The sequence below is a fragment of the Schistocerca gregaria genome, chromosome 4 (genome assembly GCF_023897955.1).
Source record: "Schistocerca gregaria isolate iqSchGreg1 chromosome 4, iqSchGreg1.2, whole genome shotgun sequence".
Classification (NCBI taxonomy): Eukaryota; Metazoa; Arthropoda; class Insecta; order Orthoptera; family Acrididae; genus Schistocerca; species Schistocerca gregaria.
In genome coordinates, this window is record NC_064923.1 from 182580759 (window position 1) to 182601392 (window position 20634).

Genomic DNA, 20634 nt, shown 5'->3' on the forward strand with positions numbered 1-20634 from the left:
GTGATGTCCTTAGGTTAGTTAGGTTTAAGTAGTTCTAAGTTCTAGGGGACTAATGACCACAGATGTTAAGTCTCATAGTGCTCAGAGCCAATTGAACCATTTTTTGAAATATGACGTCCTCTGAAGATGAGCCCTTAGTTAGAGGGACGTCCTTTAAGCAGGCATACGACCAGCTGACTTCAGTCTCAAAAAGATGCAGCTCAAACACCAACTACTACAGGAATTTTCCCATGAGTGATCCCACCACCACCCACTAAACTGCCACCTAGAAGCTTTGCCAGCCTGACCTTCCGAAACCTATTGAATCGTAACATATTTATATCATTTCACCTTGAATTTCAATCCCACTCTTGACCCTTTCTTTTATTTCTGCCAGTGTTTCTTTGACTTATTGATTAAAGAGCAGGGCCGAAAGATTACATCCCTGTTCTACCTCCTTTTTAATATGTACATTTCGTTCTGCGTCTTCCACTCCTAACTTTGCCTATTGGTTCTTGCACATATTGTGTATTACCCGTCTTTTCCTATAGCTTACATCTACTTTTCTCAATATTTCGAACATCTCGCACTATTTCACATTATGAAACGAATTTTCCAGGTCGTCAACTCCTATGAACGTTTACGTATCGATATTTCTTCAGTCTTTCTTCTGATTTCAACCGCGACGTCAGAAGTGCCTCTCTGGTGCCTTTACCTTTCCTAAAGCTAAATTGATCACAATGTAACAGATCCTCAACTTTCCTTTCAGGTCTTCTGTATATTATTCTTGTCAAAAACAAGGCTACATGAGCTTTTAAGCTGATTGGTTAGAAGGCTTCGGGAAAGTACGGGGTGGGCTGCAATGTCAAAGGGTTCTTGGCAAATACAGGACGTGCTTGGATCAAGGAACAGTCGGAATTATAGTTGTAAATTGTTGTAGTTGCACTGGAAAAGTCCCTGAGCTTCAAGCGCTAATTGAAAGCACAGAAGCTGATATCGTTATAGGTACAGAAAGCTGGCTAAAGCCTGAAATAAGTTCTGCAGAAATTTTTGCGATGTCTCAGACGGTGTTCAGGAAAGATAGATTAGGCAGAAATGGTGGTGGAGTGTTTGTGTCCGTCAGTAGTGGTTTATCTTGTAGTGAAGTCGAAGTAGATACTCCGTGCGAATTGGTATGGGTAGAGGTTATACTTAACAGCCGAATTAAGTTAATAATTGGCTCCTTCTACCGACCCCCAGACTCCGATGATAGAGAGAGTCTGAGTCTCGTAACAAATAAATACCCCACTCATACGGTTATAGTTGGTGGGGACTTCAACCTACCTTCGATATGTTGGCAAAAATACTTGTTCAAAACCGGTGGTAGGCAGAAAACATCTTCCGAGATTGTCCTAAATGCTTTCTCCGAATATTATTTCGAGAAGTTAGTCCACGAACACACGCGAATTGTAAATGGTTGCGAAAACACACTTGACCTCTTAGCCACAAACAATGCAGAGCTGATAGAGAGCATCATGACTGATACAGGGATTATTGATCACAAGGTCGTTGTAGCTACGTTCAATACAGTTTCTTCCAAATCCATCAGAAACAAACGCAAAATAATTTTATTTAAAAAAGCGGATAAAGTGTCACTAGAAGCCTTCCTAAAAGACAATTTCCATTCCTTCCGAACTGACTATGCAAATGTAGACGAGATGTGGCTCAAATTCAAAGATATAGTAGCAACAGCAATTGAGAGATCCATACCTCATAAATTGGTAAGAGATGGAACGGGTCCCCCGTGGTACACAAAAAAGGTCCGAACGCTGTTGCAGAGGCAACGGAAAAAGCATGCGAAGTTCGCGAAATCCCGAAGATGGGCTAAAATTTACAGACGCGCGAAATTTGGCACGTACTTCGATGCGAGATGCCTTTAATAGGTTCCACAACGAAACATTGTCTCGAAATTTGGTAGAAAATCCGAAGAAATTCTGGTCGTATGTAAAGTAAACAAGCGGCAAGACGCAGTCAATACCTTCGCTTCGCAGTGCCGATGGTACTGTTACCGACGACTGTACCGCTAAAGCGGAGTTATTGAACGCAGTTTTCCGAAATTCCTTCACCAGTGAAGACGAATGGAATATTCCAGAATTTGAAACACGAACATCTGCTAGCATGAGTTTCTTAGAAGTAGATACCTTAGTGGTTGCGAAGCAACTCAAATCGCTTGATACGGGCAAGTATTCAGGTCCAGATTGTATACCGATTAGGTTCCTTTCAGATTACCCTGATACTATAGCTCCCTACTTAGCACTCATATACAACCGCTAGCTCACCGATAGATCTGTACCTACAGATTGGAAAATTGCGCAGGACGCACCAGTGTTTAAGAAGGGTAGTAGGAGTAATCCATTTAACTACAGACCTATATCATTGACGTCGGTTTGCAGTAGGGTTTTGGAGCATATACTGTATTCAAACATTATGAATCACCTCGAAGGGAACGATCTGTTGGCACGTAATCAGCATGGCTTCAGAAAACATCGCTCTTGTGCAACGCAGCTAGCTCTTTATTCGCACGAAGTAATGGCCGCTATCGACAGGGGATCTCAAGTTGATTCTGTATTTCTAGATTTCCGGAAAGCTTTAGACACCGTTCCTCACAAGCGACTTCTAATCAAGCTGCGGACCTATGGGGGTATCGTCTCAGTTGTGCGACTGGATTCGTGATTTCCTGTCAGGAAGGTCGCAGTTCGTAGTAATAGACGGCAAATCATCGAGTAAAACTGAAGTGATGTCAGGTGTTCCCCAGGGAAGCGTCCTGGGACCGCTACTGTTCCTGATCTATATAAATGACCTGGGTGACAATCTGAGCAGTTCTCTTAGGTTGTTCGCAGATGATGCTGTAATTTACCGTCTAGTAAGGTCATCCGAAGACCAGTATCAGTTGCAAAGCGATTTAGAAAGATTGCTGTATGGTGTGTCAGGTGACAGTTGACGCTAAATAACGAAAAGTGTGAGATGATCCACATGAGTTCCAAAAGAAATCCGTTGGAATTCGATACTCGATAAATAGTACAATTCTCAAAGCTGTCAATTCAACTAAGTACCTGGGTCTTAAAATTACGAACAACTTCAGTTGGAAGGACCACATAGATAATATTGTGGGGAAGGCGAGCTTAGAAGATGCAACAAGTCCACTAAGGAGACAGCTTACACTACACTCGTTCGTCCTCTGTTAGAATATTGCTGCGCGGTGTGTGGGATCCTTACCAGGTGGGATTGACGAAGGATATCGAAAGGGTGCAAAAAGGGGCAGCTCGTTTTGTATTATCACGTTATAGGGGAGAGAGTGTGGCAGATATGATACACGAGTTGGGATGGAAGTCATTACAGCAAAGACGTTTTTCGTCGCGGCGAGACCTTTTTACGAAATTGCAGTCACCAACTTTCTCTTCCGAATGCGAAAATATTTTGTTGAGCCCAACCTACATAAGTAGGAATGATCATCAAAATAAAATAAGAGAAATCAGAGCTCGAACAGAAAGGTTTAGGTGTTCGTTTTTCCCGCGCGCTGTTCGGGAGTGGAATAGTAGAGAGATAGTATGATTGTGGTTCGATGAACTCTCTGGCAAACACTTAAATGTGAATTGCAGAGTAGTCATGTAGATGTAGATGTAGATGTAGATTGTGCAATAATTCTTACATTAGTCGGCTTTACACCATTTTCTGCTGCTGTTATCATCCTCCTCTCGTCTGACATTGCTGCTATGTTGATCAGGTGAGAGTTGCGATATTTATTTGCATTTGGTGCCTCCTGGTTACCAGGCAGATGCTCTGATCACCGAGTCCGTGTGGCATAGAGCCTCGGCCTTGTAACCAGGGGACCCGAATTCGAATCCCGGTGCGACACAAATTTCACCTTTCTCCCCATTGATTTCATTCGATGCCCACTTGCGTCCATGATCGATAACTTTTTGTGTAGTACTATATAATGTTGGATGCGTAAGATGGTCTGAGTTAAAGTCGAGATAAATTTGATGACGTTTGTGCCTCCCCGGCCGCGGAACGCATCGCAGCAGTTAGTATCGGATGCGACGGCAGAAGTGGTGGCCGCTGAAGGCAGTATGTGTGTGTTGCAGAGTCGCGGTGCGGCGACCCATGCCGCAGCAGCAGCCGCAGCCGGCATGAACTCGAACGCGATCCGCGGCATCCGCCGCAAGAAGTCGTCGCTGTGCGAGGTCAAGATCGCCGTGCTGGGGGCGGCCGCCGTCGGCAAGAGCGGTGAGTGCACAGAGAAAAGCCGCGTCCTGTTCCACCACCCTCTCTCCCACTGTCCACCATTCGATTCAGATGACCTGGTGACTAAGGCTTCAGCATATCTCGTGGTAGGGCATCATATGCAGGCTGTTACAAAAAGGTACGGTCAAACTTTCAGGAAACATTCCTCACACACAAATAAAGAAAAGATGTTATCTGGACATGTGTCCGGAGACGCGTAATTTCCATGTTAGAGCTCATTTTAGTTTCGTCAGTATGTACTGTACTTCCTCGATTCACCGCCAGTTGGCCCAATTGAAGGAAGGTAATGTTGACTTCGGTGATTGTGTTGACATGTGACTCATTGATCTACAGTACTAGCATCAAGCACATCAGTACGTAGCATCAAGATAGTTTTTAAGAGTTCCTCCTGTTGCCATATGTAGCTTTATATATAAGTTTCTTTACTAGCACGAGCAACCGTGTGCGCTTATATTTAGCTTTCATCTCCTATTTAGCTCGTCTGTTGTTTTATCCATTTCATTTTTTGATATACGTCGATCCACGGTTGGGAATGTATGGGCTATTTAGCCCCAGCCCATGTAAAACTTTCTCGTATTTGTATGCGCATGCGCATTGAAGTAACTTCCCTTGTCTTGTGCATGTGCATACATAGCGGGTCAGGCTTGTAAGTGAGCGACCGTTTGTAGCTGCAATTTATGGCGGGTCATGGTCCATCGAACATAGGCCGGTGTGAGGTGGAGCGTACACCATTAAGTTAAGTAGTGGTTTTGACTTTGTACATATGTACTGTTTGCGTTTTCCTTTTCTTTTTCGTTTATAAAGGTATAGCTATGGTGTTCTTTTAAACATTGACAAAGGTCTTCTTAGGCACTTGCGGGTTTTATTGTTGTTCTGAAGAAGGTGTAGTTATGTACGCCGAAACCTGGGTTCACACTTAACACTAGGTGCTTTTTTCGCGATCGAGGAGGGTTTTTAGTTTTTTAACATCATATATTTCACACTAGCGCATAAATGTTCTCGCGGAGCTCAGAATCGTTGTAACAAATTATTTCCAAGACGATGGAGGTATACTTTAGGGATGTAATTAATCGAATTTTAAATAGAAACTGTGCTTTAAGTGTAGGACTAGAGTCCATTGCCGTCATTGAGATGCGGGCGAGCATGTGGTGAGGTTTTCGAAATACGTTAGGTGAGTGACTCACTTTGCAGGTATTTTTAATGGTATGAGCAGATTTTCCCTAAATCCGAGAATAGGGCGACATTTGCGGAGGATTTCGTTGCGCCTGTACTAAGAGAGGGTATCCAGGGGTCACGAAAGCATTCCTCATCATTAGTTAGCAAAGTACATTAGGAATGGTTCCGCTAGGCAGCATCGGAGAGTAGAGAAATTATTAGGTCACGAAAGCATTGATCATCATTAGTTAGCAAAGTACATTAGGAATGGCTCCGCTAGGCAGAATCAGAGAGTAGAGAAATTATTAGATACAAAGAGCATTTGTGGCAGTACCACTCTGTCGGTCTGCGCGTGAAATTTATTAATTGTGCATGACTCATTACTTGTACTGACTCTGCTTGTACGATTAACTGAAATATGATCACCAAATTAATGTTATTCAACGATTCCTGAAACCACGCAGATTAATCGAAATAGAAACTCTAGTACCGATCGTACTTGTAGGGTTGGACAGCGACACTCTGCCCGTCTGCCGATTCCACAGCTGCATAACTGGCGGGGATAGGAATGCAGAATTTGTTATTTACGCTGGTCACGCAAAATAAACATGAACACAGGTAAAAACTGCTTACATTTTTAATAACTGTCAGTGCACAAACTGTGATGAGAAGAGCATGCTGAATTCAGTGGAGCGTGGGAGAAATCACCAGAACAACTGCGCCAGGCTTTTCCTAGGCGTGGAGAGTCTACTTAGATAGTGAGAGTGGTTTCCTGCTGCGACGCAAGCTGAGGCTCACCTTTCGTGGGGACACCTGCACGACACATCTTCTCTCTAACACTGTCTGCAAGAGCCATCTTGTTAGAACACTAAAATATTTGGCCTTCCTTTTTCACTTGCATGACGTCTGTGAGTGATACTATCTTTGTCTTCTTCAGCGACTTTGAACTTAATGGTCTAGCACTCCCATCCTGCCACAAGAAACATCCGCTGAACAGAATTTAATTTTATTTGCTTATGCATTTATGTCACTTGACAAGATTAAATTCTTCACGCCAACTCTTACATACTGGGAACCCGTAGCGTGTCACCATTACAGTTTGGATAGTACTGAGCAATATACAGCCATATACTAGCTGTTTCTAGCCACGTTTTGCTGTGGCTCAGTCTGTTACAACGGAAAAGAAAGAAAAAAGAAAGCACACGTTTCTAATTTGTATAGAAACTGAATATACATCCTGATCACCTTCTCCTTCCCTGTCTCTATCCATCCATCTTCTTCTCCCCTTCTCTTTTCTCATATCCTCCTCCTTGCCGCTCTCTTTGTCCATCACCTCCTCCCATTACTGGCTGTCTTCTCTGCTCTCCCTCTCTCTCTCAATCTTCCGCAACTCCCTCTCTCAGGCCAACTCCTCCCCTCCCCTCTCTCTTGCCATCTTCTCCTCTCTTTCCCTCCGTATCCTCTAGTTTCTCTTATTTATTGTCGTTGCAAATTCAGGATCTGTAGCAGTATTTTAATAAAAGGTGATAAGTCACAAATACAACTTCATTGTTTGCTAATAACGTTTTTCTATTACACACACATCAAAAAAAGTTTTGCATCACCTCGGTTCCGAGGGTTCCAGAACCTGTACGGAAAATTGGAATAGAGATCGACATAAACGTCATTTCCGCCCTTTTTATTGCTCATGAAATCCACACATTGCATGTTCTACCACCACCTTCAGAGGTGGTGGTCCAGACTGCTGTACACAGCGGTACCTCTAATACCCAGCAGCACGCCCTCTTGCATTGATGGATGCCTGTGTTCATCGTGGCATACTGTCTGTAAGTACATCAAGGCACTGTTGTTCACTCCTCAACGGTGATTCGGCGTAGATCCCTCAGTGGCTGGTGGGTCACGTAGTCCATAAACAGCTCTTTCCAATCTATCCCAGGCATGTTCGATAGGGTTAATGTCTGGAGATAGGTGGCCACTCTAGTCGGGCGATTTCATTATCCTGAAGGAATTCATTCACAGGATGTGCACAACGGGGGCGCGAATTGTCGTCCATGAAGACGAATTCCTCGCCAATACGCTGCCGATATGGTTGCAATGTCGGTCGTAGGATGGTATTCACGTATCGTACAGCCATTATGGGGCCTTCCATTACCATTAGCGGCGTACGTCGGCCCCATATAATACCAGCCCAAAACAGCAGGAAACCTCCACCTTGCTGCACTTGCTGGACAGTGCGTCTGAGGAGTTCAGCCTGACAGGGTTGCCTCCAACCATGTCTCCGACGATTCTCTGTTTGAAGGCATATGCGACACTCAGCGGTGAAGAGAACGTGATGCCAATCCTGAGCGGCGGTCCATTCGGCATGTTCTTGGGCCCATTTGTACAGCGCTGCATGGTGTCGTGGTTGCAAAGATAGACCTCGCCTTGGACGTCAAGAGTGAAGTTGCGCATCATGCAGCCTATTTCGCGCAGTTTGAATCGTAACACGACGTCCAGTGACTGCACGAAAAGCATTGTGCAACTTCGTAGCGTTGCTGTCAGGGGTTCACCGAGCCATAGTCCGTAGGTAACGGTCACCCAGTGCAGAATAGCCCTTGGGCGGCCTGAACGAGGATGTCATCGACAGTTCCTGTCTCTCTGTATCTCCTCCATGTCCGAACAAAATCGCTTTGGTTCACTCTGAGACGGCTGGACACTTCCCTTGTTGAGAGGCCTTCTTGCCGTAAAGTAACAATGCGAACGCGATCGAACCGCGGTGTTAGGCATAGCTAAATTACAGACCACAAGAGCGGTGTACTTCATTCCTGTTGGAATGACTAGAACTGATCGGCTGTCGGAGCCCCCCCCCCCCTCCCCTCCCCTCCCGCCGTCTGATAGGCGCTGCTCATGCATGGTTGTTTACTTCTTTGGGCGGGTTTATTGACATCTCTGCACAGTCAAAGGGACTGTGTCTGTGGTATAATATCCACAGTCAACGTCTATGTTGTGCGTGTGCGTGTGCGGATGTGTCCCATATGGCGTTCCTGTAGGTATATAAAAACGCGTGTATTCGAATGCAATATTGTCTAAAAGTTTCAAAGCAGTCGGTGAAGAACTTTCAGAGATTTAAAATGTTGACAAACGAACAAGGGGCTCTTGCTAAGAATGTCCAGTAGTATATAGAAACACTCCCGTATTTAAATGCAACGTTGTATGAAAATTTCAAAGCAATTGGTGAATAACTTTGAGATCCACGATTTTGAACAAACGAACATATACATTTTTATCTATATAGATAATTGTTCATAATAAAATAATGGTATTAACACGCTATATGGATAATAATGAATATTTGGTACTAGTAGAAGCCTGTGACAACAGGAGAGAAGGAATCAATGTGGAAAGAAAGGGAACATGGCAGCGGAAGAGGGAAAATAAGGTAAGATTATCAAATGAGATGGAGGGACGAAAACGCAAGCAAAAAGGGCGGAGGAAAGCACACTGGTTTGCGGTATGAGGGAAATAAAACAGCTGGCCTATGCCGAGACGGAGGCTATGCCGTGGGTGACCCGCCTCCAATTCGCAACCAAGAGCCTAGGGCTAAGTACCACCGAGGGTACTTCGTGCTCTTCCTGTGTTATCTACCTCACCCACGTTGACTGTTCAATACATCCAAACACACAACATAGCCTCCATGCTGACAATTATCACTAAAGGCCATGGACGAAAAGCAAGCTAATCAATGGGCACCACCAGCGACTGTTGGTTGGTAACCCTCAAATCAACGAGTTGCTGCAATTTCGAAATCTCGCCTGGAGGGTAACGGCAAGCCTTCCGGAACCAGCACGTGATGTGTTATAGGGAGTTCTGAATTCCATTGGATGAATTTTTCTTTACAGAAATTTTGTCTAGTGACAGTTGATCAGAAACTGCTACTGTCAAGGTTGAGTGTGCGGTAATTTAATCCAAACTGTTGGTTTTATTCGATAACTCCTTGTATTAGATAGGGGAAATAAAATTTTGTCTGCCAAAAACTGATTGGCCGGGTTTATTAATGTAGAAATTAATGGAGCTGCATCATTGGACACTGATAATTTTCATTTTAATAAGCCTTGTGGCCTTTAATTCGGTAGTCCCCCACCGCAGATCGACATCCTTAGGTATTTAATGACCTAACAGCAGCAGTATTTGCAGAATCAGTTACGGGAATTCAGTCTCACGTGTTTATGCAAACCACAAAATCTGGTTGTTTTTTCCCCAAAAATTTTTCTGCACTTTTTTGCCATGATCAGTGGGATCACATTTGATTGAGGTCTTCTCCTCTAGATCGTTAGACTAAGTGAGACCTTCGTTATGACAAGGCCAAAGAAACTGTTACAAGTTGTTTGACCAGATAACAAAGTTCACTGCTACAAAAAACACAGTTTATATCAGTAAAAAAATAATGGATGGTTTGGTTACAGTTGCTCTAACAAAAATGCAACCACATTAAGTGTCCTTGATTCTTCGCTGTCTAGGGCGGTGACCCATTGTCACTGTCATTTAAAATAAATAAAACAGCTTTACAAAAGTATCTACAACTTGTAAAGAAACAGTTCTCCTGAGCAGCTATTAAAAACAAAGATCCTAGACATTCGGACTGTCTGCATTATGCTCTTGTGCCGGACAGGGCATGTGCCACAAACGGCTTGATTCTGCTCACTCCCATATCAAAGACCCCACAGATTCCCACAAATGACCACCCAGTACAGACAGGATTCCGCGAGCAGCAAGGTCAACTGAAGTTCCTCTCCGGGGTGGCTGTAAAGAACTCACCCCAAGTATTGTCTTAGCAAATCAGACAACAGAGATAATTAGTGTAATGCCCAACGATTACTATTAACGTTTACAATACATAATTAATTGCTTAAGACTGAGACAAAACTGACTCACACAAGAAATCGGTAATTTAATAAAAGAGATACCAAGAAGTAATCGAAAAAATTGGCAACACAGGCCATGGGGTACTTTATGGCTGGCTGGTTGCCTGGCTTGCCTGCCAGAACGAGCCATCTGTCCATGATTCACTCTCAGCAAAACTCATATAGCTCCTGTAGTGTTTGATTTCGTAATTTAATTCTTTCAGCTTTACTAGATTTAATTTGATTACATTTAACCGTCCTGGTTTCGCTTTCATGATATTCATCCTATAATCTCTTTTCAAGGCAGTATTCATTCCATTTCACTGATGTTCGAAGTTCTTTGCTGTCTCTGCCACAACACCTTTAAGTGTTTCTTTGTTTTCTCTCAACTTCCCATATTTCTTCTTGGTATCCTTTGCTGCTTGCTCAATCAAACTGAATATCATAGGGCGTAGGCTACATCCCTATACTTCTCCCTTCTCAATTCTGCCTCTCTTTCATTTCAAGCCGCGAGGCATTAGCCGAGCGGTCTCAGGCGCTGCAGTCATGGATTGTGCGGCTGGTCGCGGCGGAGGTTCGAGTCCTCCCTCGGGCATGGGCGTGTGTGTTTGTCCTTAGGATAATTTAGGTTAAGTAGTGTGTAAGCTTAGGGACTGACGACCTTAGCAGTTAAGTCCCGTAAAATTTCACACACATTTTAATGTCATTCTAACTACTAAAATTGAAGTTTGATTTCTAAACATGTTATAGATAACCCTTCCGTCCTTGTATTTATTCACTGATAACTTCAGAATACCAAAGAGCGACTCCAGTGAACTAAATCAAACTGTTGTTTTAGTTGCATTTATTCTGTAAATATGGATATAACTTTTCTGAATCTGTCTTCTAAGATAGTTCGTTGTACAAATTCTGTAAATATGGATCTGTCTTCCAAGATAAACTGTAGATCAATCCCACCTGACGTCTTCCTACGTTTTTCCTGAACCCAATGGTATCCCAGATATGCAGGAGTACTTTTGTGAAGGCAGGAAATGAGGTTCTCGCGGAAGTAAAACCGTTATGGTAAGTCGTGAGTCGTGTTTGGAGAGCGCAGTCAGTGCCGGCAAGGTAACTCAACGTGTTCGGTCAAGGGACTGACTACCCTCTGTAATGATGATGATAATAATAATAATAATAATAATGAAAAGAAAATTGTGTGAAGTCTTCGAAAGTGATCTTGGAGAGGTCTCATGCAACACCCGCAGAGACCCAACGACGAACGAACAGACAGAAAGAAAAAAAAAAGTCGGCCAAGCAAGTGCCCTCGTAAGGCGAAGGTCTCAGGTTCGAGTATCGGCTTGGCACACGGTCTTAATGCTTCTCTTTTATCCAAAGCTTTCTTTAATTTTCATATAAGACACTTCTAATTTTCAGTTATTCATGCTTTTATATCTGTGGATTTCTTTTGTAGCAGTTCCTCCTTTGACAATTTGCACCTTCTGTTATCTCATTTTTTAGACGTCTGCATTCTCTTTTGGTTGCCGTACTTGCTGAAATTTTATATTTTATCCTTTCACTAATTAAATTTAATATCTCTTATATTTACCAAGAGTTCCAATTTGCTCTTACTTTTTTTATCTAGCTATTCTTTTGTCGCCTTCATTATTTTATGTCTCAAAGACGCCTGTTTCTCTTTAATTGTATTTCTTTTGCCTCTTTCTGTCAGTCGTTACCTAATGCGCCCTTTTTCTCTTGTTTCACCTCATCCATCTTCTACTCTCTTAATTTCTAAGCTTTCTGCAATTTATCCACTTTTACTCAGCAGTTAAAAACAAATAACTTATAGTCAGAGTCCACATCTGTTCCATGAAATGTTGTGCAGTTTAAAATCTAACTATGCGCAGCATTCTACAAGGTGGTTTCCCCTATTCCATGTCCTACAACTATTTCCTTCCCTTACGTTCCCTAAATTGAATTCCAGTCACACAGGAGTTAGTAGGTATGCACGTCTGTTGTATAGTGGTGAGTCTTGGCTTTGCACTTTTCTTGACTATTGACTACGAAAGTGCATTGACTATACTGTTAATAATACACTCCTGGAAATGGAAAAAAAGAACACATTGACACCGGTGTGTCAGACCCACCATACTTGCTCCGGACACTGCGAGACGACTGAACAAGCAATGATCACACGCACGGCACAGCGGACACACCAGGAACCGCGGTGTTGGCCGACGAATGGCGCTAGCTGCGTAGCATTTGTGCACCGCCGCCGTCAGTGTCAGCCAGTTTGCCGTGGCATACGGAGCTCCATCGCAGTCTTTAACACTGGTAGCATGCCGCGACAGCGTGGACGTGAACCGTATGTGCAGTTGACGGACTTTGAGCGAGGGCGTATAGTGGGCATGCGGGAGGCCGGGTGGACGTACCGCCGAATTGCTCAACACGTGGGGCGTGAGGTCTCCACAGTACATCGATGTTGTCGCCAGTGGTCGGCGGAAGGTGCACGTGCCCATCGACCTGGGACCGGACCGCAGCGACGCACTGATGCACGCCAAGACCGTAGGATCCTACGCAGTGCCGTAGGGGACCGCACCGCCACTTCCCAGCAAATTAGGGACACTGTTGCTCCTGGGGTATCGGCGAGGACCATTCGCAACCGTCTCCATGAGGCTGGGCTACGGTCCCGCACACCGTTAGGCCGTCTTCCGTTCACGCCCCAACATCGTGCAGCCCGCATCCAGTGGTGTCGCGACAGGCGTGAATGGAGGGACGAATGGAGACGTGTCGTCTTCAGCGATGAGAGTCGCTTCTGCCTTGGTGCCAATGATGGTCGTATGCGTGTTTGGCGCCATGCAGGTGAGCGCCACAATCAGGACTGCATACGACCGAGGCACACAGGGCAAACACCCGGCATCATGGTGTGGGGAGCGATCTCCTACACTGGCCGTACACCTCTGGTGATCGCCGAGGGGACACTGAATAGTGCACGGTACATCCAAACCGTCATCGAATCCATCGTTCTACCATTCCTAGATCGGCAAGGGAACTTGCTGTTCCAACAGGACAATACACGTCCGCATGTATCCCATGCCACCCAACGTGCTCTAGAAGGTGTAAGTCAACTACCCTGGCCAGCAAGATCTCCGGATCTGTCCCCCATTGAGCATGTTTGGGACTGGATGAAGCGTCGTCTCACGCGGTCTGCACGTCCAGCACGAACGCTGGTCCAACTGAGGCGCCAGGTGGAAATGGCGTGGCAAGCCGTTCCACAGGACTACATCCAGCATCTCTACGATCGTCTCCATGGGAGAATAGCAGCCTGCATTGCTGCGAAAGGTGGATATACACTGTACTAGTGCCGACATTGTGCATGCTCTGTTGCCTGTGTCTATGTGCCTGTGGTTCTGTCAGTGTGATCATGTGATGTATCTGACCCCAGGAATGTGTCAATAAAGTTTCCCCTTCCTGGGACGATGAATTCACGGTGTTCTTATTTCAATTTCCAGGAGTGTAGTTTACCCACATCCTCTTGTGTTGTTAATTATTACACCTGATCCAGCATTACCTTCTTTGTGATCTTATGTTTACAGTCCTGTATTCACCTGACTGAAAGTAATGTTCTTTTTGCCATCATACTTGACTATGTCTCACAATTCCATTTCTTGTTGAAAGGTGACTGCATTCCCTTTTTCTGTGCTACCTAACTGCACATCCCGCGCGCAGTGTGTTCCGAGGATCGTCCACCTCTGTGCCTATATAGGCTCTCTGTTAGTGGCTTTTCGCGAACTCCTTCTTCCAGCCAAACGTGGCGACTGCAGGCTTCCTGTTCTCGATGCGATGTAGCTTCGTATACATGTTCGCTAGGCGTGACTAGCTTATAGCACGAGTGTAAATGACCGTGAACTACGTCAACGTTTAAACAAAGGGCAGCTCCAACTGAAAGTCAAAGTAAACTTCCTTCCCTCCTCCTCTCCCTCTCTCTCGCGCTCTGTTCTTCTAGCACCAGAACAGTTAACACTGATGGCGTCTTGTGTTTCACTCTTGTAGTTCCTTCTTTTAGGTCTTGACAGAACATTGCTCGTTATAAAACGTCTCTTTGTTAGTCAGTTCCCTCCAGTCACTTCACCGAGCGAGGTAGTGTCATGGTTAAGAAGTGGACTCCCATTCCGGAAAACAGCCGACCAAAACCCTGTACGGCCATTGAGACTTACGTTTTCTGTGGCATTCCTAAATAGATTAATGCAAATACAGAAACGGTTTTTATGAAAGAGCAGGGCCGGTTCCCATTCCTACTCCCGAGCTGTTAATCGTGACCCGCTACCTTTTTGTCAACAGTCCATCTTGCTTCCAATCCTGTTACTCCGATCTTTAATGTAACGATCCATCTGACGAAAATAAACGCTATCAATTTTCAGTTAATTTCTCTGACGTCAAATTCACGTTATTGCGTTAAACAAGAAATTGGGTGAACTCACTAGTATACCACTGTAGACGAATTTAACAGTACCTCAGTGTAGTCTGTTATTACTGATCGTCACTAACATTTACAATAGTGAACTACGGACCAATTAATAAAGGTGGTTACAAATTGATGATAGAAACCTTATTTACCCGTTTTAATCATTATTCAGTGGCTAAGTTCTGAAATGTCAGGCTATGCATCGAGAATTTACAGGTTCAGTCCTAAAATTTTTTCAACAACTTACCGTTATTCAATTGTATTAATGAGTTATCTCGTGAAAAATGCCGAGTTTCAGCGTGTTTCGGAGTGGACGATTAACCAGAGGTCCCCATACACCCTGCAGCCTAGCTCGGAGAAAGTAAGGACATAAACTGTGTGGTAGTCGCCTCGTCAACAAAGCGGTACTTTCAAGAGTGTCGAAAGGTACAAACTAATGGCGGTTATGTGCGAAGAAGTTTGGAATGAAAGGAGAGAAATAGCTGTTTGACACGTCACAGCCATAACATGTTTACAGTAATCACTAAACATCATTGTTAATCGATTATTTTTGTCTGTGTAGTGTCGGTGAGACAAATTCTTATCTACCGTAGGTATATTATCTAAAGGTTTGTACAATAATTCAAAGTCGCTGTTTCTATGCTAGCATTAACTAGAACACGAATTTAACCTTTAGTAATTAACTTTTCACATAGTATTAGCAATATTCTGAAACTGCTACCAATTTCTTGCACAAACATGTATAGTTGTAAAAAGGAAAAAAAATGTATAACTGAAGATCTTCTTCATGTTCGTCAGCAATATCGAAAAAAATACTTTGAAATAGCTTACAATTCCGAACACCATTCTACCAAGAGTTACATAATAAGCGTAGACGATATTTGTGTACAAATTCCATACCACTGATTCCAGTCATCCGGCGGTACAGAAGCTGAATTAGATGTAGTTAGGGTGCTAAATTTTAATAAATGTTTCATTATTCGACTTATAAAAGACGGAAAGCTACCTTAAATTATTCGTATTAGTTTAAGAATCGATTAGAAGTCAGTGAAAACAACATATCCATTTTTAAAAAAGTCCATTTTTTACGATCTCAATTACAGCCGTACTACAGAAGGCACTATATTGGAGTCTATCCAACACAATTAACATTTCACACATTCCACTATGACAACAACCACTGCAGGTGTTCTTTCAGCTAGATAGGCTACTTAGTACCCGTTAATTGTACCTCGCCGTCTTTCAAGAGCACGAAAATAAACTTTTACCACATAGCGACGTTTTGAAAGCAAGCATTTACGCACCTCTACTAGCCATGCCTCACTGTGTTTCATTGCCCATAGGCCATTTAGCACCGTTCCCGAATAAACACACCGAGCTCCAAGTTACGGCTATTAATCCTAATCTGCTATTGCCCAGCCCACAGAAGTGCAGAGATCGGCGAACGCTGTTGCAGCCCCACTGGGAATTATGCACTGGAATGCAGCAAGCGGCGGTCCCTCAGTCAGACTGGCCGCTAATTATAGGCTGATGAATGGGTGCGCGCAGAGTCTCGCTTTCTCAATGGTCCGACGTCGTGGAAATAAACGCTGACGAGTACGCTGCCGGCAGATGGACCCTTGCCGGCTCGGCCCACGTCTTCCCAGCGGGACACGTCCACAGCTCGTGGACTAGGGGCTAGCATTGCTGCCTCTGGACCACGGGGTCCCGGGTTCGATTCCCGGCCGGGTTGGGGATTTTCTCTGCCCGGGCACTGGGTGTTTGTGTTGTCCACATTATTTCATCATTATCACATTTGTGAGAGTGACTAGATTGGATTGTGAAATGTAAATGGACTGTGTAACGATAGGGACTTTGTACGGGTGCTGATGACCGCGCAGATGAGCGCACCACAAACCATCATCACCATTCCCGCGGGACACTTTGCGAACTCCCACCTACCTTGCCGTTTAATGGATTGTTCTTTCATCCAATAATGGGTCAAATGGCTCTGAGCACAATGGGACTTAATATCTATGGTCATCAGTCCCCTAGAACTTAGAACTACTTAAACCTAACTAACTTAAGGACATCACACACAACCATGCCCGAGGCAGGATTCGAACCTGCGACCGTAGCAGTCGCGCGGCTCCGGACTGAGCACCTAGAACTCCTTTCATCCCTTCGCCCTTCACGAAAGAGGGTAAGCTGACAACGGTCGATGCATCATGCCACTCTTCCTCCACAACTATACAATGCGAACTGTTAAAAACATAAAATACTTAAATGTTTCAAAATCATTAAAATTATATCATAGTGATGTCCTTCTGAAAGAAATACTGACAAGGGGAAGGTCTCAGACACGGCCAACGGATTCGGCTCAAATCTGGCAGGTCGCTTGTGTACAACCTAAAACGAAGGAATCTAAGTTATTTTGGGTCAACACCCCCCACGTTTTTGAGAAAATCACCCCTAAAGGTTCTGAAGAGCAATCGACTCAAAATTGGAGGGATCGCTAGATAAATTGTAAATAGAGCATTTTTCATCATCAGGTATGGGGTCGGCAAACGCAAACTTTTCCAGAAATCGAGGAAAGAAACTTTTATAACTGCCGCTTCTGTACCCACATGGTAAACGCTATTCGGCGACGGCGCTGATAACGCACCGGCCAAGGTAACTGGCTGGGACTCGAAGAACCCGGGTTCGAATCTCGAAAGATATGGCACAACAAACAAAAACTAGTTACTACAGCATAAACAGACAAGCTAATTACTTCAAACTACATAAAGTACTCGTCATATGTTTTCATTCACAAAACGTATTTCATTCGGCGCATTAACGATGGAAAAATCACTACATGTACTCGCGAGGTTCGTGGCAGCCTAATGACGGAAAACAACTCTTTCCGATTGACTTCTATAAGGTTCGTGCTGGACACCTTCACTCTTCCAGGTTCACAACTATAATATGACGAAGAGGCAACCGGGACAACATAACTCTCCGCGCGTGCATTCTGTCCCGTGCATCGCTGTAAACAAGCGTCGCGCGGTTGGCTGTCTGTGATCCCTCGTGAGGAATTCGCAGCACTCTTAATCGGAGTTGTTTTCACGTGACAAGGCTTAAAAGTTTAATACTTTGCTAACTCACGGCGTTTGGGAAATTAGTTTGCCTACCTTATTATTATCATTCCTTACTGATTTACTTACCTTATTAACCCTCCTGTCCCTATAAATTGAGATATGGAAAAATACAAACGAAAAGAATAACATCCGCTAGGTTTCTTCGACATGCGGAGTTCTCCCATTCCCAGTCTGTTACCTTGGCCATTGCGCTATCGGCGCTGCCGGCGAAAAGCGTTTTTCATGTCGGTACAGAAACGGCAGTTGCAAAAGTTTCTTACCCCATTTCTGGAAAAGTATGCTTTTTCGGACCCTATACCTGATGATGAAAAGTGCTCTACTTACAATTATCTATCTATCCCGCCGATTTTGAGTTGATTGCTCGTCATAACCTTTAGGGGTGATTTTCTCGAAAACGATGGGGTGTTGACCCAAAATATCTTAGATTCCTTCGTTTTAAGTGGTACACAAGCGACCTGCCAAATTTGAGCCGAATAGGTTGGCCGTGTCTGAGGCCTTCCCCTTGTGAGTACTGAAGCACTTGTACTGAAATTCGGAGGACCGACACTGGGAGTGGATAACTGTATAATTTGGGAGACGACAGGCTTAGTCATCCTCATGACGTATGGTATTGAAAATAAATAGAGCAGGTGGGTTGGTATTTGGGGACAGCTGTAATATGGAAGGTTTGGAAGCAAGTGTAACCACCACTACAGTTCCAGCTAATTAGGACTTTAATCGGAAATTTGTGGTGAGGTCTTACGGGATCAAACTGCTGAGGTCATCGGTCCCTAAGCTTGCGCACTACATAATCTAACATAAACTAACTTACGCTAAGGACGACACACACACACACCCATGCCTGAGGGAGGACTCGAACCTCTGACGGCGGGAGCCGGGCGGACCGAGACAAGACGCCCTAGACATCGGGGCTACCCCGTTCGGCAATTAGAACGTAAATGGACCGCGTATCTAAAGTTCCCTGTTGCGCGAGAAAGGCATCTACTCCGAAGAATAAAGGAAATCCGTGAAATGTAGGTGCAGTTATAATCGAATCGCCAGTGCTCTGTACTTGCAGCAATGACGACAAGAAGTAAAAACTTGGTTAAGGTTAAATGAATATAAAATTTAACTTGATATAATTATAGCAGTTATTTAAATTTGGAAAATGTTATAAGTTTAGGTAATTAATTAAAGACAATTGACTGTCGCCAGCTCACTACGTGAGCAAAATTACTGTCATTATAATCACTGTCTGTTAATGGTGAAGAACTTACGTAAGAATGCTTGGTTTTCTTGGAGGGCGAAAATAGCACAAAATTGGTAAATGTTTCTGTAGCGTGGTTACAAATGGAATGCCACAGTTAAAAAATATCTTTCAATTAAGTAGAGTCCCATGGAAATCACTTAGTAATGACCAAAGAACAACAAAATCTTATCACTTCAAAAAAGCTGTGTAAATGAAAACATTTTTTACGTTACTCACTGTAAAGTTTACTGTCTTTACTTTACTCAAAAAGCTATTTATGCTTGTTAATTAGTGAATTCTGTCATTTAGGTTGAAAACTAACGTAATGGCATAGCGTTAATCAATAACCAGTGAGTTATAGTTACGTAATTTGCAAAGTCAGCATTTCGATTGTAAAAGAATGCAAAGTTCCTGATATGGTTTTACTGATTTATTGGTTTCTCGCAATTTCAGCTTTTATTACTATTTATTAATAAACTGTTAATCACCTTGTGCAATTGCTACTGTTATTAGTTCAAGAACTGCTGTCGCGCTTTTTGACAGTATCGTATGGCCCTACTAAGCCAACGTGTATACTTCGCTAGCTTTGTTGTTGTTGTTGTTGTTGTCTTCAGTCCTGAGACTGGTTTGATGCAGCTCTCCATGCTACTCTATCCTGTGCAAGCTGCTTCCTCTCCCAGTACCTACTGCAACCTACATCCTTCTGAATCTGCTTAGTGTATTCATCTCTTGGTCTCCCTCTACGATTTTTACCCTCCACGCTGCCCTCCAATGCTAAATTTGTGATCCCTTGATGCCTCAAAACATGTCCTACCAACCGATCCCTTCTTCTAGTCAAGTTGTGCCACAAACTTCTCTTCTCCCCAATCCTATTCAATACCTCCTCATTAGTTACGTGATCTACCCATCTAATCTTCAGTATTCTTCTGTAGCACCACATTTCGAAAGCTTCTATTCTCTTCTTGTCCAAACTAGTTATCGTCCATGTTTCACTTCCATACATGGCTACACTCCAAACAAATACTTTCATAAACGACTTCCTGATACATAAATCTATATTCGATGTTAACAAATTTCTCTTCTTGAGAAACGCTTTCCTTGCCATTGCCAGTCTACATTTTATATCCTCTCTACTTCGACCATCATCAGTTATTTTACTTTCGAAATAGCAAAACTCCTTTACTACTTTAAGTGTCTCATTTCCTAATCTAATTCCCTCAGCATCACCCGATTTAATTTGACCACATTCCATTATCCTCGTTTTGCTTTTGTTGATGTTCATCTTATATCCTCCTTTCAAGACACTGTCCATTCCGTTCAACTGCTCTTCCAAGTCCTTTGCTGTCTCTGACAGAATTACAATGTCATCGGCGAACCTCAAAGTTTTTACTTCGTCTCCATGAATTTTAATACCTACTCCAAATTTTTCTTTTGTTTCCTTTACTGCTTGCTCAATATACAGATTGAATAACATCGGGGAGAGGCTACAACCCTGTCTCACTCCTTTCCCAACCACTGCTTCCCTTTCATGCCCCTCGACTCTTATGA

At 43.7% G+C, this 20634-nt stretch overlaps 1 protein-coding gene across 1 annotated transcript in view; it reads left to right on the forward strand.

The window, feature by feature from the left end:
- The window catches only part of LOC126267037 (ras-related and estrogen-regulated growth inhibitor), a 374631-nt gene that overhangs the window by 139026 nt on the left and 214971 nt on the right, over positions 1–20634 (forward strand). Inside the window, exon 2 of the mRNA XM_049971825.1 lies at positions 4104–4245. Within this exon, the coding sequence (XP_049827782.1) occupies positions 4149–4245 (97 nt within the window). The 5' untranslated portion in view covers positions 4104–4148. The remainder of the gene's footprint in view (positions 1–4103; positions 4246–20634) is intronic.